The sequence below is a fragment of the Suillus paluster genome (assembly GCF_016628075.1).
Source record: "Suillus paluster strain FC165 chromosome Unknown EDB91scaffold_11, whole genome shotgun sequence".
NCBI classification, from domain to species: domain Eukaryota; kingdom Fungi; phylum Basidiomycota; class Agaricomycetes; order Boletales; family Suillaceae; genus Suillus; species Suillus paluster.
Genome location: NW_024537571.1, coordinates 145,913 through 165,043, shown reverse-complemented (window position 1 = coordinate 165,043; position 19,131 = coordinate 145,913). Strand labels below are relative to the sequence as shown.

At 48.0% G+C, this 19,131-nt stretch overlaps 8 protein-coding genes across 8 annotated transcripts; 4 read left to right on the top strand and 4 right to left on the bottom strand.

Moving 5' to 3' along the window:
* Positions 1 to 24: 24 nt before the first annotated feature.
* Positions 25 to 1,723, top strand: EDB91DRAFT_1264176 (Phosphotyrosyl phosphatase activator; the record flags this gene model as incomplete). The annotated part of the gene is made up of 8 exons (XM_041324477.1): positions 25 to 180; positions 243 to 371; positions 428 to 570; positions 621 to 692; positions 736 to 860; positions 915 to 1,015; positions 1,069 to 1,122; positions 1,177 to 1,723. 8 exons carry the CDS (start codon positions 25 to 27, stop codon positions 1,450 to 1,452), a joined length of 1,056 nt encoding a protein of 351 aa, XP_041180056.1. The 3' UTR covers positions 1,453 to 1,723.
* On the bottom strand, positions 1,393 to 2,757 carry EDB91DRAFT_1115979 (NAD(P)-binding protein; the record flags this gene model as incomplete). The annotated part of the gene is made up of 6 exons (XM_041317954.1): positions 1,393 to 1,744; positions 1,767 to 1,966; positions 2,032 to 2,171; positions 2,224 to 2,266; positions 2,321 to 2,685; positions 2,707 to 2,757. 6 exons carry the CDS (start codon positions 2,755 to 2,757, stop codon positions 1,569 to 1,571), a joined length of 975 nt encoding a protein of 324 aa, XP_041180055.1. The 3' UTR covers positions 1,393 to 1,568.
* On the bottom strand, positions 2,656 to 4,417 carry EDB91DRAFT_1115978 (membrane bound O-acyl transferase family-domain-containing protein). The gene is made up of 4 exons (XM_041317953.1): positions 4,302 to 4,417; positions 4,000 to 4,249; positions 2,738 to 3,934; positions 2,656 to 2,685 (listed from the first exon to the last, which is right to left on the bottom strand). The coding sequence occupies exons 2-3, from the start codon at positions 4,246 to 4,248 to the stop codon at positions 2,930 to 2,932; spliced, it is 1,254 nt and encodes a 417-aa protein (XP_041180054.1). The 5' UTR covers position 4,249; positions 4,302 to 4,417; the 3' UTR covers positions 2,656 to 2,685; positions 2,738 to 2,929.
* EDB91DRAFT_1115975 (uncharacterized protein) lies at positions 4,395 to 5,695 on the bottom strand. The gene is made up of 5 exons (XM_041317952.1): positions 5,619 to 5,695; positions 5,384 to 5,590; positions 5,262 to 5,334; positions 5,088 to 5,205; positions 4,395 to 5,034 (listed from the first exon to the last, which is right to left on the bottom strand). The coding sequence occupies exons 1-5, from the start codon at positions 5,650 to 5,652 to the stop codon at positions 4,618 to 4,620; spliced, it is 849 nt and encodes a 282-aa protein (XP_041180053.1). The 5' UTR covers positions 5,653 to 5,695; the 3' UTR covers positions 4,395 to 4,617.
* Positions 5,696 to 5,698: 3 nt separating this feature from the next.
* Positions 5,699 to 7,027, top strand: EDB91DRAFT_1115971 (RNA-binding domain-containing protein). The gene is given in 6 exon segments (XM_041317951.1): positions 5,699 to 5,851; positions 5,864 to 6,053; positions 6,099 to 6,221; positions 6,269 to 6,484; positions 6,538 to 6,654; positions 6,711 to 7,027. 6 exon segments carry the CDS (start codon positions 5,769 to 5,771, stop codon positions 6,738 to 6,740), a joined length of 759 nt encoding a protein of 252 aa, XP_041180052.1. The 5' UTR covers positions 5,699 to 5,768; the 3' UTR covers positions 6,741 to 7,027.
* Positions 7,028 to 7,192: 165 nt separating this feature from the next.
* On the bottom strand, positions 7,193 to 9,701 carry EDB91DRAFT_1115965 (major facilitator superfamily domain-containing protein). The gene is made up of 10 exons (XM_041317950.1): positions 9,353 to 9,701; positions 9,244 to 9,297; positions 9,135 to 9,196; positions 8,960 to 9,076; positions 8,798 to 8,904; positions 8,618 to 8,741; positions 8,180 to 8,562; positions 7,873 to 8,128; positions 7,555 to 7,813; positions 7,193 to 7,504 (listed from the first exon to the last, which is right to left on the bottom strand). Exons 1-10 carry the CDS (start codon positions 9,475 to 9,477, stop codon positions 7,363 to 7,365), a joined length of 1,629 nt encoding a protein of 542 aa, XP_041180051.1. The 5' UTR covers positions 9,478 to 9,701; the 3' UTR covers positions 7,193 to 7,362.
* A 1,136-nt stretch (positions 9,702 to 10,837) lies between these two features.
* On the top strand, positions 10,838 to 11,267 carry EDB91DRAFT_1235856 (uncharacterized protein; the record flags this gene model as incomplete). Its single annotated transcript, XM_041321382.1, has 4 exons — positions 10,838 to 10,917; positions 10,972 to 11,009; positions 11,068 to 11,136; positions 11,188 to 11,267. The coding sequence occupies 4 exons, from the start codon at positions 10,838 to 10,840 to the stop codon at positions 11,265 to 11,267; spliced, it is 267 nt and encodes an 88-aa protein (XP_041180050.1).
* A 922-nt stretch (positions 11,268 to 12,189) lies between these two features.
* Positions 12,190 to 13,139, top strand: EDB91DRAFT_1264156 (Alpha/Beta hydrolase protein; the record flags this gene model as incomplete). Its single annotated transcript, XM_041324476.1, has 3 exons — positions 12,190 to 12,341; positions 12,396 to 12,582; positions 12,636 to 13,139. 3 exons carry the CDS (start codon positions 12,190 to 12,192, stop codon positions 13,002 to 13,004), a joined length of 708 nt encoding a protein of 235 aa, XP_041180049.1. The 3' UTR covers positions 13,005 to 13,139.
* Positions 13,140 to 19,131: the final 5,992 nt, after the last annotated feature.

Genomic DNA, 19,131 nt, shown 5'->3' with positions numbered 1-19,131 from the left:
TAGTGTAATACAGTGACGATGTCGATGTCCTTCGAGATCCCGGGCAAGCGTATCTTGTCCAGTGCGCAGTTGGCTGCGTTTCAATCGTCTGTTACTTACAATACCCTCGTATCGTACATCGAGGCTCTGAATGCTTCTGTGGTGGGTGTGAAGCTTACTGATCCTTGCTCAGAATCTCTAGTGCGTCTACTCCCCGAAATACATCGGATCCATATATCTAATCCGTTCTTGCGCAAGTTCAGGGAATCAAGGCCATCCTCCACTTGTTAGATCGAACAGAACAACTAGCTCGTGAGACTCCCCCAGTCGAGAACAAGGCATCGAGATTTGGCAACCCTGCTTTCAGGTCGTTCTATGACAAAGTACAACAAGTTGGTCTGGCGATTCTTCTGCTTTTGTGTCTCTGCTGACCCCCACTGTCTAACAGCTGGCGCCATCGTTGCATGCCGACGTCCCTAACCTAGATCAAAATGCTATTCCAGAATTATCCACATATTTTACGCAGGCTTGGGGAAATCGAGAACGCATTGACTATGGGAGTGGTATGGAATTAAATTTTATCTGCTGGTTGTAAGTTGATTTTTTATTTTTATCTGCTTGACCCTGATGTATGCTCACAGGGAATGCCTGGAGCACCTGCAAATTGTCGCGGCAAGCGATCATACTGCGCTGATTACTCGCGTATTCTGGAGGTATGTTCGCAAGGTGACCGTTTATTCCCTGCTCATTCCTCAGGTATATCCAAATTATGCGCGTGCTTCAATCGACGTATTGGCTAGAACCCGCTGGATCCCACGGCGTTTGGGGTCTCGACGACTATCATTTTTTGCCTTTCCTCTTTGGTTCTGCGCAACTACGAGGTATGACACAATTGATTACAGAGCGCACTGAGTCCTGACATTTTTCCACGGCAGGGCACAAGTTTGTAAGACCAAAGGCAATACATGATCACGAGATCGTAGATGAACTATCGAAAGATTATATGTACTTCTCTTGCATAAAGTTCATCAACTCCGTTCGTATTTCCAAATTGTTTTATTGAGTTGCGATCTCAAGAATTGGTCATAGATAAAGACAGCGTCACTTAGATGGCACTCGCCGATGCTGGATGATATATCAGCCGTGCGTGTTGTGGCCCTCGGTGAATATTTCCTCCTGATTACTTGTACAGGTCAGAACTTGGGAAAAAGTCAACTTCGGCATGATAAGATGTATCAAGCAGAAGTTTTAGGAAAGCTCCCTGTCATTCAACATTTCCTGTTTGGATCCATTCTTCCATACGAAGGACCTCCCGCTTCTGATGAATCACATCGTGGTGACGGTCATGTACACGAAGGATGGGGTGACTGTTGTGGCATACCCGTACCCAGTGCATTTGCGGCAGCCCAAAAGGAACGAGAGCCGGGAAAGGGGATTGAGGGTCCAGGTATTCGTCCGGTGCCGTTTGATTGAATGTGGGAGAGTGTTTCCCCAAGTCACGACAGAGCGTCTCTCGCACACCGTCAGTACTCATGAATGAGACAGTTACACAGTATCTGACATATACATTCATGTGTCGAAGTTCGTGCTTATGTATAATCCGTGTGGACCCAGCCAAGAAGGCGCTCAGCTTTACTACAGTCGTAGAATCCTTTCGCGCCGCTCTCGACCCAGCCAGGTTTTATAGGCACGTCTGGGAAGTACTCCCCTTTTAGTTCCAGCCACTCCTCATCAGCGGCTAGCTTGAGGTGCGGCAATGAAAAATCTCTCGTGCCCTGTCCACCGACCCTTCTCCACAGTCACTGCACGTAGGAAAGCGTCTGCAGCCGCGTCCATCTGGACGTAGCCCCAAAGGTCACCTCTGGCCCGGAAGTAATCCTTTCTATAAGCACGTGTCCGCGTAGGGACAAACCAATGGATACGAATGCTTGCAACTCGCATGGATGTGTATCTTCGGACGATGGTATCTGCTTGCGTCTCAGCAATTCTGGTAGGATTTGGTCAGGTTCTATTGCTATTTCCTCGATGATACTTGTATTTGATATTAATTACAATTTGGAAAGCCCATAAGGTTCGTCAGGTTCGCATGGGTGATTCTCGTCGATCGGAAAGTAGTGAAAGATGGGCTCAGTGCTGTACACCCCACGCAAGACGTTGACCGAGGACGCCAGTGCGACACGATCTATTGCTAACTGAGGATATTAGTTGATATCGATATTATCTGCAGTATATTATCTGAGTTACCTCAGCAGCTGCACGCAGGACATTCCAAGTGATCACGACATTGCTGCGTATGGCGGTTCACTATTTTCAAGGCTATGACTGAGAGAATATGTCTTACTCGTTGTGTACTTTGACCATGTAGTCCATTGGTTGTGCAAAAGCTGCCAATTGGATGATTGCATCACAACCCTCGAAAATCTGCAAAGCGGCATCAAAGTCCCTCAGGTCCACTTGATGGAAAGAGAAGGCAGGATTGTTGTAGAAGCCAGTATCTTGTGAAGCAACATGGTCTACGCCGACTGCGGTGTGCCCTTCCTTTAGCACCCGAAGTACGACATGTCTCCCTACGCTCCCGTTGCATCCGGTGACAGCAATCTTCATGATCAGGGTGGTCAGAAAGAAAGAGAGGGCAAACTTGGAAGTGTGTTCACTGTTATCAAGTCCCAATATTGTCAGGAGGACAGGACCCGGGCCGGCTGCTCCCTAGAACGCCAATAGAAGCACTTTGCTGACTTCGGAAGCAAAAAATTGAAACCTTGGAGAACATGCTATCATGTAGAGCAGTCGTGAACCTATTCATGTTCGCTGTCCATGTCAACGGTTGTGTACATGTGTCAGTAGGGACAATTTCTGTGGGCGCCTCTCATTATTCTTAAGCTGTACCCAGCACAATAATGCGATCAACGTGACGCTGCTGAGCTACATCGATCATCTCCATCTCGGAGAATCACAACAGATTGAGATAACGTTTCAAAAAGTGGGCAAGCAAGACTGTTGGTCTGTAATCGTCGGGGAAGAACTTGGATCCAACCAAACCAACTCTCACCCATGCATCAACCATGAAGCTAGCCCAAAAGACTACCCAAACCCAAGTCCACAACAAGCCCAAACATCCATTTACACGTACGCCCGTACACCTCTTCCACATGCCTTCAAGAATAAGCCCGATAGCTTGCATGATAAAGAATCCAAAGACAACGACAGGGTGACCGCCTCGTTCCATTGCCTTCAATCCAAAATAGTGCAGAGCGCCTGAGATAAGGAACGCGCCAATCACTCCTCCGGTGCGACCAAGCAGGTATGACAACGGCCGAGCACCGACTGATATGAAACACTCCCTGAATAATTGATGCCACTTGTGACCCCACAGACTGGCCAGTGATGTCGAGAGCCACGGAGCATCAAACAGGGGCGGCCATTGAGACGGTACTTGTCTAAATAGTAAGACGAATTCGATGGTGTGTATTTGATACACCAATTCGATCACGAAATATGCCGTAAAGCCAGAGAGGATTGTAATGACGGCAGACTGGGTATAACGGCTGAGGGGTGAGAGTGATGCGTCGAATATTGTGCCCCCTTCGACTGATCCAGATGTTCCCAGAGAAAGCTCGCGAGCGGCTCCCGAGGTAGCATCAAATGCAAGCGCATAAAATAGTAGCTTTGCGAGAGCGCTGAGCAGGAATTCTAATGTTGACTTTTTTCCATGATTGCTGTTTGGAATGCGTAGGCCCTGCGACCAATCCCACCCAATCCCGCGAAGATTGACTGATAGATCCCATGCGTTCCAGAGAGCGGTGGATAGTGGGGTATCATTGGTCAACTGATCGTTGGTGCTGCTTGACAAAGTATCACTGTTGGATGCTTTGTTCGGTTGCAAAGTGTTCCGTTTATATGGTTTTTTTGCGAAAGCCCAAGCGGTCGATCGCATCGAGAGGGTGAACATGGCGAGCTGAGTTGTAACACTGGGATGAGTTCTCGGCTCTTTACGATGGATAAGGTATTCTGTGCACTCACAGCTAAGCCATGGTTGAGGTAACGGTAGTTGGGAATACCAAAAGAAAAATCGAGCGACGAACCAGCACGACATGCGCACAACAAAGTGACTGGGAGCAGCGCAACTCTGATCATTGCCGTGCGTTTCCGTTGGACCAGCACGCCCATTGCAAAGTACAAGACAAAGGCCGGCAAGAAAAATGTTGAAAATGTCGACGCTGACAACGCGACTCTTTCCTGGGGTACAAGTAACCTACTGAGGCTAACCATGCTGAGAGGTTTTATCAATGACGAGCTGCGATGATATGGCAAACACGGCGTACCCTGTGATGCCTCAACGAGCTCTTTACAGATTCGCTGAAAGAAAAAACAACCACCGAAATAGCAACCGGACATCACTAGCCGCTAGCGCTACGGCATCTTGTCATGAGGAGATCCCTCGAGCGCATATCACCATGAGAATTTTCGCTTTATTCGTTATATGCTCTGTCTATTAGACTACTCGGTTACCCTGGTTGCATCGTTGAACCGTTCAAGGTTGTTCATGCGAAGTTCAGCTCATTTCCGACTCAGAGGTTAGTAAATCAAGCGTTCATGCTGATGACTCAAAGAACAATCACGCTCGACAACAAAATAGTTCTATCCGCTGAAAGCCGCTTTCCGCATCGTGTCTCTCACATACCATCGTTTCCTCGGATCACCCTCATAACGAACACTCCAGCTTCCGGGATAGCCCAGTGCGTAGCCCACGCATTTTCCTCGTTGATTAGAAGCTGGCCTCCAATAAGCAGGTGATGGACGTTCGTAAGACCGCTTCTTAATTGCTTTGGCGCGTGTCTTGTGGTGTGGCCGTGAATCCTGAGAAAGAACGGTGGGTAAACAGATGCAGGTCGCCCGCAATGAATGCGGGGAATCGAGGGCACTAAGTATCGATGGTCTCAGTGCCTGCCTGCGCGCTGTTCGGTGGCGAAGACATTCGGTGACCATCACTGCAGGGTGAGGATCTGGTAGATTGCCTCTCATGTGGACAGCTTTCTGGTTGTCTTGTACAGACGGCTGAATTGGAGGGATTTCTACAACGTTGAAAATCTGTATGTGCTATTACGCACCTTGAAGTTCTTTTGGGACTGTAAATCTAGCCATGCGAAGTCCACGGCTACAGACTGAGCGCGTCTCATCCGTTCATCAGCCTGAATGGCATTATCTTCGCAATCGGGTGGCCGCGTTCTTCGGAAACGAAAACATTCATGAGTGAAAGAAAAAGACCATAGAAAACGAAGCACTTTGGCCTGGGTGGAGGTTTCGGGGCAATCGATATGATCCTCGGAGGTCCTGCACTGGAAAGTAGACGAAACGCTACATGGATGAGCCGTTATCAAGGGTCGATTCTTACTTGGATACATACATGTTAGGGAATCCTGTACGTCCAGTGGCGTCTCGTTCCCATCCCGTCGCTTTTTCTTCCTGGGAGCATCACCAGAAGGCGGTTGACAGACACGGGCCAAACTCTGAGTACAAGGAGCTTCGTGCAGCTTGCGCTTCGAGGTCGTGACCTCGACATCGGATGAACCACCTGCGTCCATAAGATCGTCCGCATCAGACCCTAAGTTGCCTTCGAGATACAAGCTCAAAGTTTTGACCCCAGAGGTGCGGATTGGCGAACTTTGGAATCATGAATCAAGCGTTGTCAAAGTGTTGTTGTGGTTTGTTGAGTCGAAAGTCCCTCTTCCTCGTCATATTTGCTAATAGGTTAGGCGAGGCGAAACTTAAACGTCCCAAAAACCATTGACATGGCCCCAAAAACGTCTATTTCAAATCCTGGTAAACGAGCAGCCTTTTCTACCCGACTACCTTCCAAGGCAAAGTCGATACCGGAACCTGTGAAGGAACCTGACGCGCCAGAAAAAAGTGGAGGCTCGGATGCCGAGCACCTGTACGGTTTCTCAACGGACGAGGACGATTCCTCCGATGAGGATGACATTGCTGGTGAAGAAGTAGATATCGGGAGACTGCCTACTGTCGCAAAGGATGACGCGACAGTAAGGATGAAACTTGAGAAAGCCAAACGACATCCAGTGAGTCTATCGAGCAGTGACAGGCTCTGTCTGACAGTGGATCAGACTCAAGACCGAGGTGTGGTATACATGGGTTGTCTACCACACGGGTTCTACGAAGATCAGCTGAAGGGATATCTCTCTCAATTCGGGGATGTAACAAGGTTGCGCATTTCACGGAACAAAAGGGTACTTGAAATTGTTGCGGTGGTGTATTTCAGCTGACGGCGGAGAAGACTGGCAGGTCAAAACACTACGGTTTTATCGAGTTCGACTCAGCATCTGTCGCGCAAATCGTTGCAGAGACGATGGATAACTACCTGTTGATGGGACATATACTTAAATGCAAGGTAATACCCAAGGAGAAGGTGCACCCCGAGTTGTGGGTAGGGGCGAATAAAAAATGGAAGGTCATCCCAAAAGACCAAATTGTGCGAAAGGAACATAACAAGGTCTGTCGAATCAAAGTTCACTGACAACATGACTCAGTACTATTTATTGGTAGCCGCGAACTCAAGAAAGCATACGAAAAGCCGAGAAGCGTCTGATCCAAAGGGAGCACGAGAAGAAGCGAAAGCTGGCCGAAGTTGGCATCACATATGATTTTGAAGCTGTCAGCTATGTAGGTCGTTTTCTCAACACGCAAGTAGCCGTGACTCATTACATGTTGTCACACAGAAAAAGAAGCCCAAAAAAGTAGTGTCATAATTACGCCTCTGATTGATACAGCGAACCGGAAAATGTACCCTGTTGACTTATAGTTCCTTATCTTAGAGCTTCTACTTCTGCTTGAACAGCTTCATCGTATCGTCCTGTGAATTCCCCTCTTGGTTATCGATTAGGTCCCGGTGCAAGCTGAGGTGGTTTGAATAGCTCCGCGAAGGCTGAAGGTGGTGGGTTCTCTCCTCCCGGCTAGCAGCTGTATTTCTCTCCCACTGGTATTTTGCCTTTATGTCAGCTTTTCGAATATACCAGTATTGAGGGCGCTGAGTGGCATTGTAGATTGCGCAGCGTATTTGCTGGCGAGTTTGATTTGAAACGACTTACTTTGCTTGAAAGCCGTGGCGAGGTGATCAAACCGCCAACTAGTGCTTCACTTAACAATACCACTTCGAGAGATTTCACCTGTCCGTGGATCGGAAGCGTAATACAAAAATCAAATGAGGATCCAAATTTTCATTAATGCACCAATTATTGGCTATTGAAACGAGCAGCTTGTACTGATACAAGTTAACTGAGGAGACATAGATAGTATTCATAAATACTGGATGTGGCCCACGGCTACGTGCTCAAAACGTTTTCACGGTACGCGGTGCACAGTATTATCCGCTTAGGATGCCACGACAGGAGCCCCTTTGATGTAGCCTTCCTGCTCCTCGTTCGAGATGTCCTCAAGCGTTCTTTGCTTTGTTTCGGGGATGAGAAGTGTAGAGAAGATACCGGTCAACATGAACAGAGCGAAAATCTCCATACTAAAAATCAAATTTAACTTCTGGACAAATTACAAATTCGTGCTGCTCACATATGTTTCACGAATTTGTTCGTGCCACCGATGTTCACCAGGCGAGCAAAGCCAACCTGGGAAATCACAGCACCGAGTTTGCCCGAGGCGGCAGAGATACCGTGTGCTGTCGAGCGGTAACGAGTTGGGAAAGCCTCTCCAGGAATAACGAAAGTCGTAGTGTTAGGGCCGAAGTTTTGGAAGAAGTTGGTGAGGCAGTACAGGAAGACGAAGGCGCCCCTGCCCGAGGTAGTGGCGTTCAACTTATCATAAGCGAAACCTGCCCATGAATTGTCAGTCTCATGTATATTATAACTTATAGCGGTAGGATGTACGAACCCATAATGACGAAAAGGACGGTGAGTATCGTGAAGCCCATCAATTGGATGGGCTTGCGGCCCCAGGAGTCTATGAAAAGGAAAGATACCCAATATCCTGGAATCAAACCGGCAACCGAGAGGATAAGGTTGCCGACACAAATGTTGTACAAGTTCTCGTAAACGTAGAGTGACGTAGTTTTGTTGCCGGTGGGGCTACCAAAGTTGATTGCCGTCAAAATGATCGAGCTATTGAGACCAAGGCCATAGAAAGCGATCTGCACGCAAAATTTTAACTTATAACTTCAAAGAGTTAAATTAAAACTTACATCGAGAGCAAACCAGGAATAGGCGGTGCCGATCAAGATTTTCATGTTCTTCCACTGACCGAAGTATGCAGTAAAGTCTGCGCGGGTTGCCTTCGGGGCTTTGACACGCAACACCGGGGCATCTTCGTCAACGACATACTTCCCGGATGTCAACACGTTTTCAATATCTGCAGTAGCCTGTGCAACATTGCGCTCGATATCCATGGTGAAACGAGGAGTCTCGGGAATAGTGAGACGGAAGTAGAGTGCGATAACACCAGGGACGCATCCAAGACCTATCAAGAGCCGCCAGGTATGATCGACAGGGTAAACGCAAGGGAACGGAGCCTCCAGGATAGCATCTTTATATGCTTCAACAACGATGATACCAACGAGGGCAGCGGCTGCATTGGGGATTCATTAACGACATCTTTTTTTGAAGAGGTAATATCGACCAACAAAATTGACCCCATCCTTGTGCAGCAAATACGGCAGTCATCAGACGACCGCGTGAACGTGTAGCGGCGAATTCTGAGGAAATGATGGCACTCAATGGGTAATCACCACCGATACCGATCCCCATCTATGGATATGGCAATGAGGCATACACGTTTTTCATAAGTAGATCATCGTGCTTACAATGAAACGCCAGACGATAATAACGGCAAGAATGTTCACCGCTGGGGCCTGGCCTGCGAGAGCCTGACCGAAAGTCGCGACAATCATGATCATGAGCTCGACGCCATCTATCACAGCATGGGTTAATGCAGATGGTCGGCTCGGACAAAAAATCACACTTACACATCCGCTTACGGCCGAGAATATCTGCGAGCCACCCAAACAGCAATTGACCAACCAAGTTACCAACAGGGGTGGCTACTTTTACACCCAAAGATTGGTTGGTACTGAGCTGGTTATCTGGTACCAATATTAATGCCACGCGACACCCCGGAAAGGGAAGCAGCGGTATACTTACTTGTGTGACCGTAGACATAGCCCAACATTGTGGCGGCGATGTTGATGGCAAAAATGTCGTACCTGCCGACAGGTGAGCGGGTGTGATTGCCAACGATATACGAACTTACGCATCGGTAAAAAAACCTACACCAGCGACTAGGCAAACCTTGACGTGGAACCAACTAGGGGCGAAATGGACTTGAGAGAATTAAAGTGATTTTTTTTTGCGAAACTCACGAGAAGGGTGCGTTGTCGATTTCTGCCAGTGCAACACGGCGGCGCTCGTCAAGTACGGCGACGGCAGTCGGCCCCTTTTCAGGGTACGATTCTTGACTGGAATGTTGTTCAGGGTTTGTAGCCATTGCAAGTTACGGGGGAAAGGTCCCTAGATAATCTTGACTACGGTAGGAATTGGGGGGAAAGCCTGCAACTAGTAAGTGCGCACTTAGCATTTTATAACGTTGGCGCTGGATCGGCCAAGAGCCTGGCATTCTAGGTGCAACTCCTTAACTAAAGCAAGCCCAGGTTCCTTACACGTTCTTTACAGCATCCAATCGAAGGTGCGGCATTGATGACTAATCTTTCCTTTCTCGTTCCCTCTTCTGCACGTTCAATCTCGCGATCATATACTTTGTTGAACGTTTTTTCCTTCTAAGGTACGCCGAGCTTTTGGCACATTGGATCTACCGTATAGTGCTCCTCCAGACCGTGGATTAGTGAACCGGCGAGTTCTTGATTATGTAGATTGCCGTAGTTTTACATGATCATCTATTCCAATATTAATGTGACGAAACGCGAAACTATATGTGATTTTATATCGTAATATATGACAATATCTTCTGATGCACCGCGTCAGTATCACCGCATATTGTTGAATGTTATACAACAGCACACAGCTCAGGTTTTTTCCCATCAGATTGCACAGCTAGGACGCGCCGTGTTCTTTTAGGACAGCTGAAATGGCATATGCGCTGTGCCTCGCGATAAGTTAGACAGCCGCATGTCACGCGTCACGGACGGCATGAATCATTGAGGTTATGTGCTGCGTTCCATTTGTTGGCCGCACATGTCTGCGAACTTCGGGGTCCATTCCAAGCATCTACACACGGTTGAGCACGGGTAATTATTCGTCGAGCCTTGGTCTCGTGATCCGAATTAACACGACGCGCTTACCCTGCAGATGCTTGTTCCCTCCTCAATCTGAGAGACGGCCTAGTTTACGTTCACATTTGAAACTTTCTTCAGCCATGTCATTGGTGGAGAGGTACTTAGGGGACAGTGTCCCTGAACTATCCCAAAAGTGTCGCTCTGAAGTGTCTCTCAAGACGAGTCCAAACATAGATAGGCTGTAGGTTGCAATCAAAAAGGAAATCATACGAACTTATGGTTGTGACGTATTGTGGCAGCTTGGGCCGTGCCTTATCACTGTCAACTCAAGAGTCTTGGAGAATTTTCATTTTTCTGGGACAGTCCAACGAGTGCATCAGTTTCTGTCATAACTTAGTCCAGCCTGAAGTAGTGCTCACTTGAGCATCAAGAACGCTTCAAGCTTCAAGATCAAGTCAGCAGAAAGCTTGATGCCGTAACATGATGACAGGGACGTCCCTACGATATATATAGTAACTGCAAAAGCACCTGGCAGGCACTTACATCATTTGACTCCGCTCGTAACAGTACTTACGAGTCCAAGCACGTTGCAAGACGACGACGTTTCGGCCAGAGATGGCTTCGAAGGCAACTCGACTCAGAGCCCTTGCACTTTATAAGGAACTTCACCGATTGGGCAGAGATTATGAACCTTCGTATGCCACGTCTACCTTGTCCACCAAAATTGATTATCCACATCCCCACTTTAGATATGACTTCCATGGGAAGCTTAGACGCTTGTTTGAAAGTGGGCTGACTTTGCATATCTCGCTGTACGACCTTATCGATGACTTTCATTTCGACAGAGAACAGAAACCTCACTGATGAAGACGAGATAGAGAAGGCGCTCAAGCTCGGAGCATATATCAAGAACGGCGAGTCGAGGTGGTTACAAATTTGTTGCTCAAACTCATTCAATGTGCCAGAAACCCTTGCGCTGTATTCCCTCCGCAAGTATCGACACCTGAAGCGGATGTATCCATCAAACTCCACGTCCGATCCTTGACATATTGTCGGCCCTAAATCACTGTATTTTGCTCTGGTCGAACACTATTACCACCGGCCGCATTTTCCCTCTTCTGACAACGGACGTTGGAAGAAGAGTCCAGAAGAATAGGCGGGCTGTGTGAGGCGCGTGCGGAGAAAGTTGAATATTTGCACTAACACCACTGCGCATTGCTGCGTCAGTGGTTTCATCGTTATCTGGTGTCATATCGTTCAAGTTGACCTACTAAACCATGAATTGACTCAATTGATGGTCATAGAATCGATCATCGCACGCGGTCGAATTGTGCGGAGCCTGGGCAAGAAATTGTTCAGGTACCGCCGAGGAACGTTTGTTCAAAAGTTGCGGAAGGAGACTTAATACGAAGGAACGACTGTCTTCAGGCTAGGAAGGAGAGACCATTTCCCTTGGAGGGTTAGATGAAGGGAAGTCTGTATGTGCATGTTGGTGATCATGCATCCAATCAAACTGCTACCGATATAATCATGCATTCCCAATGCTTCCCAGTGGGATTACCTGCATCATCCCTCATATTTCTGAGTTTAAGTTCTTGTCTGTTGTTCCCGGCTTGCTTGTTGTCAAATTGGACAGCGGTTCCGAGTAGGATTTCAAGACGTTTGGTAGAGAATCACTTGTCTAAAGTCATTGACATGTCCGAGATGCGCTATAGCATCGCTATAGGAGTCGTAGTTTGTGCAAGGCACGTCTGTCCGCACATGATGCACGAGCAGCCAAAACGCTACACACTTAGGTGCAGACACTAGTAAGATCTCGTATGCATGTACATAGTGCATGACGGACGTTATAATAATCATGGTGACGTAAGTAGCCTTTGTCAAAAGGCAACCCTGAACAAGTCTATTTCAAGTTGATAACCTGCTATTCATCTCCAACTCACACAGCGGTTTCATTCGGATTCACGATGGTCATTTCAATGAAGGATTGGGTCGTGCCGTTATCCACAGGTGTTACACTCCAAGTCACCGCTTACTATCCGGCACCAGAGCTAAATTCCACAAAACTGGCGATCCTCTTGCATCCCTGGTCGTGGCTTGGGGGTGACATGCATGAACCGTCAGTACCATGCCAGTGGATGAGCCCTTGCAAATGCTGATGGTGAGTGCCAAGGACTCTGAAGGTGCTGACTAGATTACTCGAACACAAGAGCTACCACGTGATACGGTATAATTCGCGAGGTGTTGGCGAGTCCAGTGGATGGCCTTCCCTGACAGGCAAAGCAGAAGGCGAGGATCTCAAGGCTTTAGTGCAGGAGTTCCTGGCAGAGAAACCCGAAATCGATTCTTTGACAATTATCGTAAGCACAACATTCTGCAACATGTCAGTACACGCCATGATGCAAGCATGCAGGGATATTCTCATGGCTCTCTGATAGCCTCTCTTCATCCAGTCTTGAACCCGAACGTTAAAACATCACATATACTGTTATCCTACCCCCTCAGTCCAAGAGGACTGTTGACCATGTTCCACACTGGCACATACACTTCGGCATTACGTGACCTGTTGTGCAACCCTGACGCCAGACTACTTATCATTTACGGAGACAATGACGAGTTCACGAGGAAGTCCAAATATGACGAGTGGGTTGATACACTCAGGCGAACAGATGACTTGAAGGCTACGTTTGACGTTGTTCAGGTGATGAATGCAAATCACTTCTGGCAAAGTCATGACGCTAGAATTGCATTAGAGCAGGCCGTTGACAGCTGGATATATTGATGCATCATGTCAATCTTAGCTGGATATATGTTGTCTTGCTTGTATCATTGATTATTACTACTAGCTGTATCTTGGCTGTGTCTTGAATCTTGTTTGCCTTGCAATATATTTAGTGCTACCAAAATCGGATGTTGCTCATTAACCATCATCTTGTGTCTGCTCACCACTTTTCACAACGTATCTGCCAGTCAGGTCTTTCCCTCGCTCTGTAAATTTCTTTCTTTTCCTTCGTTCTCTCTCTCATTCTAATAACATTCGTCAGGGCGCGCCATGTAAGTCTTTTGTGTTCGCTTCTAACGTGTCCTCCGAATCTGATGGATGATATCGTACAGGCCTCTGCCGGATGAGAGACCTCGTCAGAGTGTTGCAAATCTCATCGGACGCTTTGAGCAGCAGAACAAACGCCAGTCGTCTTCTGCTGCGCCTGCGATCCCACGCAGCTCCAGTGTCTCGTCACAAATAGCCGGTGATCCCGCGAAAGAAGAAACAAAGGAGAAGAGGGAGTGGCCGCCTAAATCCGTGGCGTCCCCGAGCGCAGATAAAAACGCGCTCTCACTGTCCTCTTCCTCTTCCGCTGCCCAGAGCAAGTCGCCACCCATGAGCCCTCAGCTCACGACAGAGAAGCCGGCAGAAACTATCACTGCAGCACCTGCATCCCCAGAGCTTGTCAAGCCGCTCCCCACGAAGAAGCAAGTCACTGCAAAGGCTACCCCCACCATTGAGCCACGGACTATTCCAACTTCACCCGCAAAACCACGTCCCTCTACTGCATCTGTCAAATCTCCAGTGAAGTCTCCACCCAAACCGTCGCTCTCTTCCTCTATCTCTCAGCCCATCAAGCCACAACATACTGGACAATCAGTTGCTTCCAATACTTCCACTGTTCGTAGCCCTCCCAAGTCGGTTCCCAAATCCACGCCTGCCACTCCTTCTCGACCGAAAACGCCCGCCATTCATGCGTCTCATGCATCTCGTCCAAAGACGCCTTCCTCGGGGTTGTTTGCGCCCACAGCAGCCTCCCTTGCACGCTCTCGTAATGCCCTTCCACCCGCTCCTCCGCCAGTGAAGAAGATGACACTAAGCAGCAGTGCAGCAGAACGATTGAGCAAACCTACTGCTGCATCCATGTCGAAGGCACGCGCTCCTCCGCCTATGGCCAGCCCTATGCGTACCGTCAAATCTACATCTGCAGGTTCCACTCCCCGCGGTCCGTCGAAACTCAGGGTAGGATTAGCACCTGCAAGGACGAAGGAAGCAAAGGCACGGGAGGCTGCAACAAAGGTTGCTACCAACGATGTTGACCATGAACCTGATCATCTGGAGAACGGATATGCCGAGAATGGGCATGAACCAGAGGAAGCAGTGGTTTCAGAAGGAGTCGCCGATTTGCACGACGAAGATCACGATCACGTCGACGAGGTGGCAGGTGTAGAGGATGTTATGGAGAGCGTCGTGGAGAGGTCGTTCAGGGTGTCGTGGAGAGTGTCGTGGAAGTCTCCCCAGATCCCGAGGTAACACATCCTGTTGACGCAATGGCGGTGGTCGACGTTCCCCAAGTTGCTGAGCCCGAGGTGCACGCAGAAGCTCTGGTCGAAGAGCCACTGGCCGATGGGAATGTCAATTCCAATGACCCAGTTGAGTCCCAAGAGGTTGTACCTGTCACAGAGGAGATTGTGCCTAGCGCAGTGTCTGAGCTTCCTGCAGTTGGCAACGATATTGAAGACATGGTGGTCATGCTGGAGAGTGTCTCGTTATCGAACCATCGACCCCAAAACATCACTAGCATCCCGGATGAGCACGGAGAGATTCCTGATGAGGACCAGTCGTAACGACCTAGGTCCGCGTATTGTAAATGAATCCATTGTCTGTCATATACACATGGTTGGTGGTAAGTGATGACCTCTGTCGCATAGATCACGGCGCTGAAATCCCATCGCACAGAGACTCCGCCTGTCAGTCTTTTCTCATACGTTCCTTTAGTGGTTCTGCATTGCCGATTTCTGACTTTTCTTCCTCGTTATTTTGCTCTGACACTTTGCTTTGCTCCCTTTTCTCGACTTCTGCCCTGAATTTTCTTGCCGCCGCTGCAGCTGACGCGTGTTACTTACTGTGCATCATCACACCCATTTCGTTACGTCCCTCCCGAACGCATCCATTTCTACATTACATCTGGCTCCGGGATACAGTATACCCTGACTCCCGCACATACAATCCGAGGAACAAATCGAAATTGCAATAGCACATTTCAATGAAAGCAAAAATATATGAATGGTCACACTGGATGATTTTCCATAGGCTCGAAAAATGTTGATTAGAACCACTGCGGAAACAAGATTTAGAACCGACCGGAATAGTATATGTTTAGAGGCTATAAACAGAATGTAAACGGACAAGGCAAAACAAGGATATTTCTACTCATCCAGATCGAAAAAGGGGCTCGTTTGAGAAGCAAAACCGCCTCTGAATTGTAAGGATTTTCAGGGATAGGGTTGTTACCTTAGCGTCTAAACCGATGCGGTATCAAATCAGGTTATGAGGATCCGCACATCCACTTTGTGTCTGCATTTAAGAGAAAACAGATCTGCTTCTATTCTGAATAGGCATGTAATATATCAGAGAACCGTCCTGCTAGCTGTGGCGTTGGCTATTTAGCGTGCGAAGCCCGAAGGCAACGACACAGAGAGAAGAATGCTTTCGGTCGAATGACAGGGTAAAAGTCTGGGATTCGGGGGTCCAGAAAACACTAAGGTAACTCTAGTACTCCGACTCGTATATAAGTAAGTGCGGCTAGGGCTATATGAGACTCAGGATAAACAGGGAGTAATCTAATGAGATAAGGAGTAGCTAAGTTACTCAGATTGAATAAATAAGAGATATATATCAATGTCACAACAACAGACAGATATTGAATATAAGCACATATTCGAGGGGTAAAGTTATAGGTCAAAAGAAAGACAAACAAATCAAAGGGACGTGGTACATGCTGGTTAAATGCAGTTGTTACATCTCCCCCTCCAGAGAGGACCCAGCTCTCTCTCTCTCTCTCTTCTTGTTCAACCTTCTTAAGTGAATTGGTTGTTCATCGCTTCATCAATGGGGAAGTCGTTCTGTGAGTCAATTGGCATCTCAAGTGGAGTGGTTAGGTCGGGCGCTTGAGTAGTAGGAGCAGCGGGGGTGGTGATGGTGGTTCTCGAAGCAGATGCGCTAGGAGCTGTGAGTGCAGGAATAGTCGTCTTCCCTAACCCCTTTCTAAAGAGCTTGCGCTCGTTCTTCTTCTCGTAGTTCTGCATCTCTTTCCTCTGCTGCTGCTGTTTGGTGATTCACTTGCATTGGACCACCACGGAGCTGGCGGTATGCCAAAGCATCTTGTTGACCTGATCCATTCGATCAGCGGTCAAGGAAACAGTTTGTTCTTTGTCATCGACAAGATCAGACATCTGAATGGCGGACCCTTCAGACACAACCTGCCCCATGGTCTCGTCCAGATAGGAGGTTTTGGATTCTAGACTGGGCTCGCTGTTGAATGCATCAATGAAATGATCGTATCCAATGGGATAGTGGGGATGTTGCGCAATGGTTCAGTTGTGCAGAGTGTCACTATAGCCAATGTAGGCTCTGATCTGCTCGCGAGACATGAAGCAGGGGGCAAAGGTAGTGTCCTGGGCTGTGAATGGTGAAGTCCTGGCCATGAGCCTTGAAATAAACAAGGGCGATGTTCTCATCTAGAGGCATGCCAATTGAAAAGAGTGATATTGGTGAGTGGGGTGTGGGTGATGCAGATCTTGAAGGAAAAGTAGAACTGGGAGACAACTTTATAGTTGTTGTTTCTCCAAGTGTGATGCACCCAATAAACAATCGGTGGTCATCGTGAGGAGACATTCTTAGCCCATCTGTCAAGTTGCTGACGTCAGATATACCCAGCAAATCAAGGTACTCAGCTAGTGCATCAAGATGCAACACTTGTTCAAATGGCAACCAGGTAATGTCGCCAGTGCGCCACTGTATTTGGAAAGTGGCATTCTCCCCAGCACCCAAATGAGATTATATCTTGTCTACTGCCCATTCAGGCTCTCATTCTTTGCCAAAGTTGAGGACTTGGGCGTCCGCTTGACCTGGGAACAGGCGGTTATCATTGGGTACATGTATCCGTAGTAATGAAGAGTGGAAGACTGGGTGTATTCCTCATTGCCGCAGATGGCTGGGCAAATCCATTTTGAAGGAGTTATTGCCGTAATCGCAAGTCAACTTGTAGGGTCTGATGTATTTTGGGATAAACTTACGCACAAGTCCCTTGGGTAAGGACATGTTCTTTTTCGACACGTATGCCAAGGTCTCCTTCTTTAAAAAGAGCTAGTTGACGCCTTCTATTAGCATTACAGGTTTGCTTGACTCATGCCTCCAGCATAGAATCATACGCTGTGATTAGCATCTGCTTCATCTTCTGGGTGTATACCCTCACACTTGGATACTCATCTTTGGTGGGGTTATTCCAGACCATTGCATGAGGTGTTCGGCCTGTGTTAACTTCAAATGGTGAGATCAAGGTCGACTCAGAGCTGGTGAGGTTGATGGCAAATTCTATTGCAGGGAGCCTTGAAACCCAATTGGTCTGCCGGGGCGATATGCAGGGGTGCAGCATCTGCGTTACTGTCCAATTTGCTCGTTCTGTGGCCCCGTCTGATTCTGGATGGTAAGTGCTAGACATCTGCTGGTTCACCCCTAGCAGGCTATTGAAGTTAGTCCAGAAAGCGCTTGTGAATAGCATGTCTCGATTGCTGATTATTGATCTAGGCAATCCATGGTGTTTGTATACCTCTGTGAACACCAGCTCCGCGACTTTGCGAGCCTTGTAATTGACTCGGCTCAGTACCAAATGGACCATTGAAGTAAGTCGGTCTGTTATCACAGTGATAGCATCATATTTACCATTTCTGTCCTTAGATAGAGGCAAAGGCCCAATAAAGTCTATTCCAATGGACTCCCAAGGTCTCGAGGGTACTTCCGATGGATTTAGCAGCCCATATGGCTTCTGATTCAATGGCTTGCTCTGTTTACAGGTTATGCATGAGGTGCAAAACATTCTAACATTGTGCGCTATGCTCTTCCACCATATGTGGTCCCGTAGGTATGTGAGCATCTTTGCAGCCCCTAAGTGGGCTAACAATGAATGCGCTTGGGAGATCACGATCTCTCTAATTGCTTGGTTGTTTAGTTTGACGTCTGGCACACACAACAGTGTCTTGTCTTGCAGGTGAAGATGGATTAGACCATTCACGACCTCAAAGTTTCTATACTCATTTGGTGAGTCCAATATGAGCTTGAAGAACGGATCTTTGTCATACTGATTCTTGATTCCGATAATTAGTTCATCCTCATCTGGGTATACTGCTGGGAATGGAACTTGTGGTTCCTCAAGTTCCTTTCTTGTGGGGTGATTTGCAGGTGCTTGCCCTGCTTCCTCCCCCTCCTTTCGTCCCTTTGGGCCTCGAAGGACGAAATGACCAGCCATCTGCTTGGCAAATTCCGCAGCCATCTCAGGCTGCCCAGTCTCAGCAGCTGCCACCAGTCGCCTGCTGCGTGAAGGAGGCTTAGGCATAGAAGGAGAGCCAAGTGCTTGGGGATTCAAAGGTGTGTCCGATAATACGGTCTCAATGGACGAACTGATTGATGATGTTGTTGTTGGCCCTGACAAACCGATTGATGGTGTTGGCATTGATTCCTCGGTTGATAAACCAATTGATGGTGTTGTCGTTGAATCTGATGAACTGATTGATGGTGTTGTCATTGATTCCAATGAACCACCATCCCGAGGGACTCAAGCCGTCTGTTTACGACCATAGGTGTGTGGTTCCTTAGCTGCAAGCTGTGTGCTGCGATGCACAGCCTGACCCAGGGGATACCGCCAGTGCCTCAGTACCAACCAATACAGGCATCAATATGACTGCTGCCAGTGTCCCAGTGGGTGTGCCCGCGATGTCGTCATATTCAGTAAACTCCCTGGGGGCACATACCGTCCCCAGAGGATCAAACAAATACATCCGGGACAGGGCGTCAGGTAGGACATTTTCAATCCTGGGCACATAATGAATCTCAAAGTTGAAATCCCCCAGTTTTTCCAACCAGCGAG

Bases quoted from the DNA above. Each gene is read 5' to 3' on its own strand.
- EDB91DRAFT_1115978 (XM_041317953.1), bottom strand. From the start codon at position 4,248: ATGGTTAGCCTCAGTAGGTTACTTGTACCCCAGGAAAGAGTCGCGTTG. The intron at 3,935-3,999 runs GTGAGTGCACAG...GTTACAACTCAG, and splicing joins ACCTCAACCATGGCTTAGCT to CTCGCCATGTTCACCCTCTC.
- EDB91DRAFT_1115975 (XM_041317952.1), bottom strand. From the start codon at position 5,652: ATGATTCCAAAGTTCGCCAATCCGCACCTCTGGG. The intron at 5,335-5,383 runs GTATGTATCCAA...TCATCCATGTAG, and splicing joins CGTACAGGATTCCCTAACAT to CGTTTCGTCTACTTTCCAGT. The intron at 5,206-5,261 runs GTGCTTCGTTTT...TCGTTTCCGAAG, and splicing joins AAACCTCCACCCAGGCCAAA to AACGCGGCCACCCGATTGCG.
- EDB91DRAFT_1115971 (XM_041317951.1), top strand. From the start codon at position 5,769: ATGGCCCCAAAAACGTCTATTTCAAATCCTGGTAAACGAGCAGCCTTT. The intron at 6,485-6,537 runs GTCTGTCGAATC...ATTTATTGGTAG, and splicing joins TGCGAAAGGAACATAACAAG to CCGCGAACTCAAGAAAGCAT. The intron at 6,655-6,710 runs GTAGGTCGTTTT...GTTGTCACACAG, and splicing joins ATTTTGAAGCTGTCAGCTAT to AAAAAGAAGCCCAAAAAAGT.
- EDB91DRAFT_1115965 (XM_041317950.1), bottom strand. From the start codon at position 9,477: ATGGCTACAAACCCTGAACAACATTCCAGTCAAGAATCGTACCCTGAA. The intron at 8,905-8,959 runs GTAAGTGTGATT...ATGCTGTGATAG, and splicing joins TCTCGGCCGTAAGCGGATGT to ATGGCGTCGAGCTCATGATC. The intron at 8,563-8,617 runs GTTGGTCGATAT...TCCCCAATGCAG, and splicing joins ACAAGGATGGGGTCAATTTT to CCGCTGCCCTCGTTGGTATC.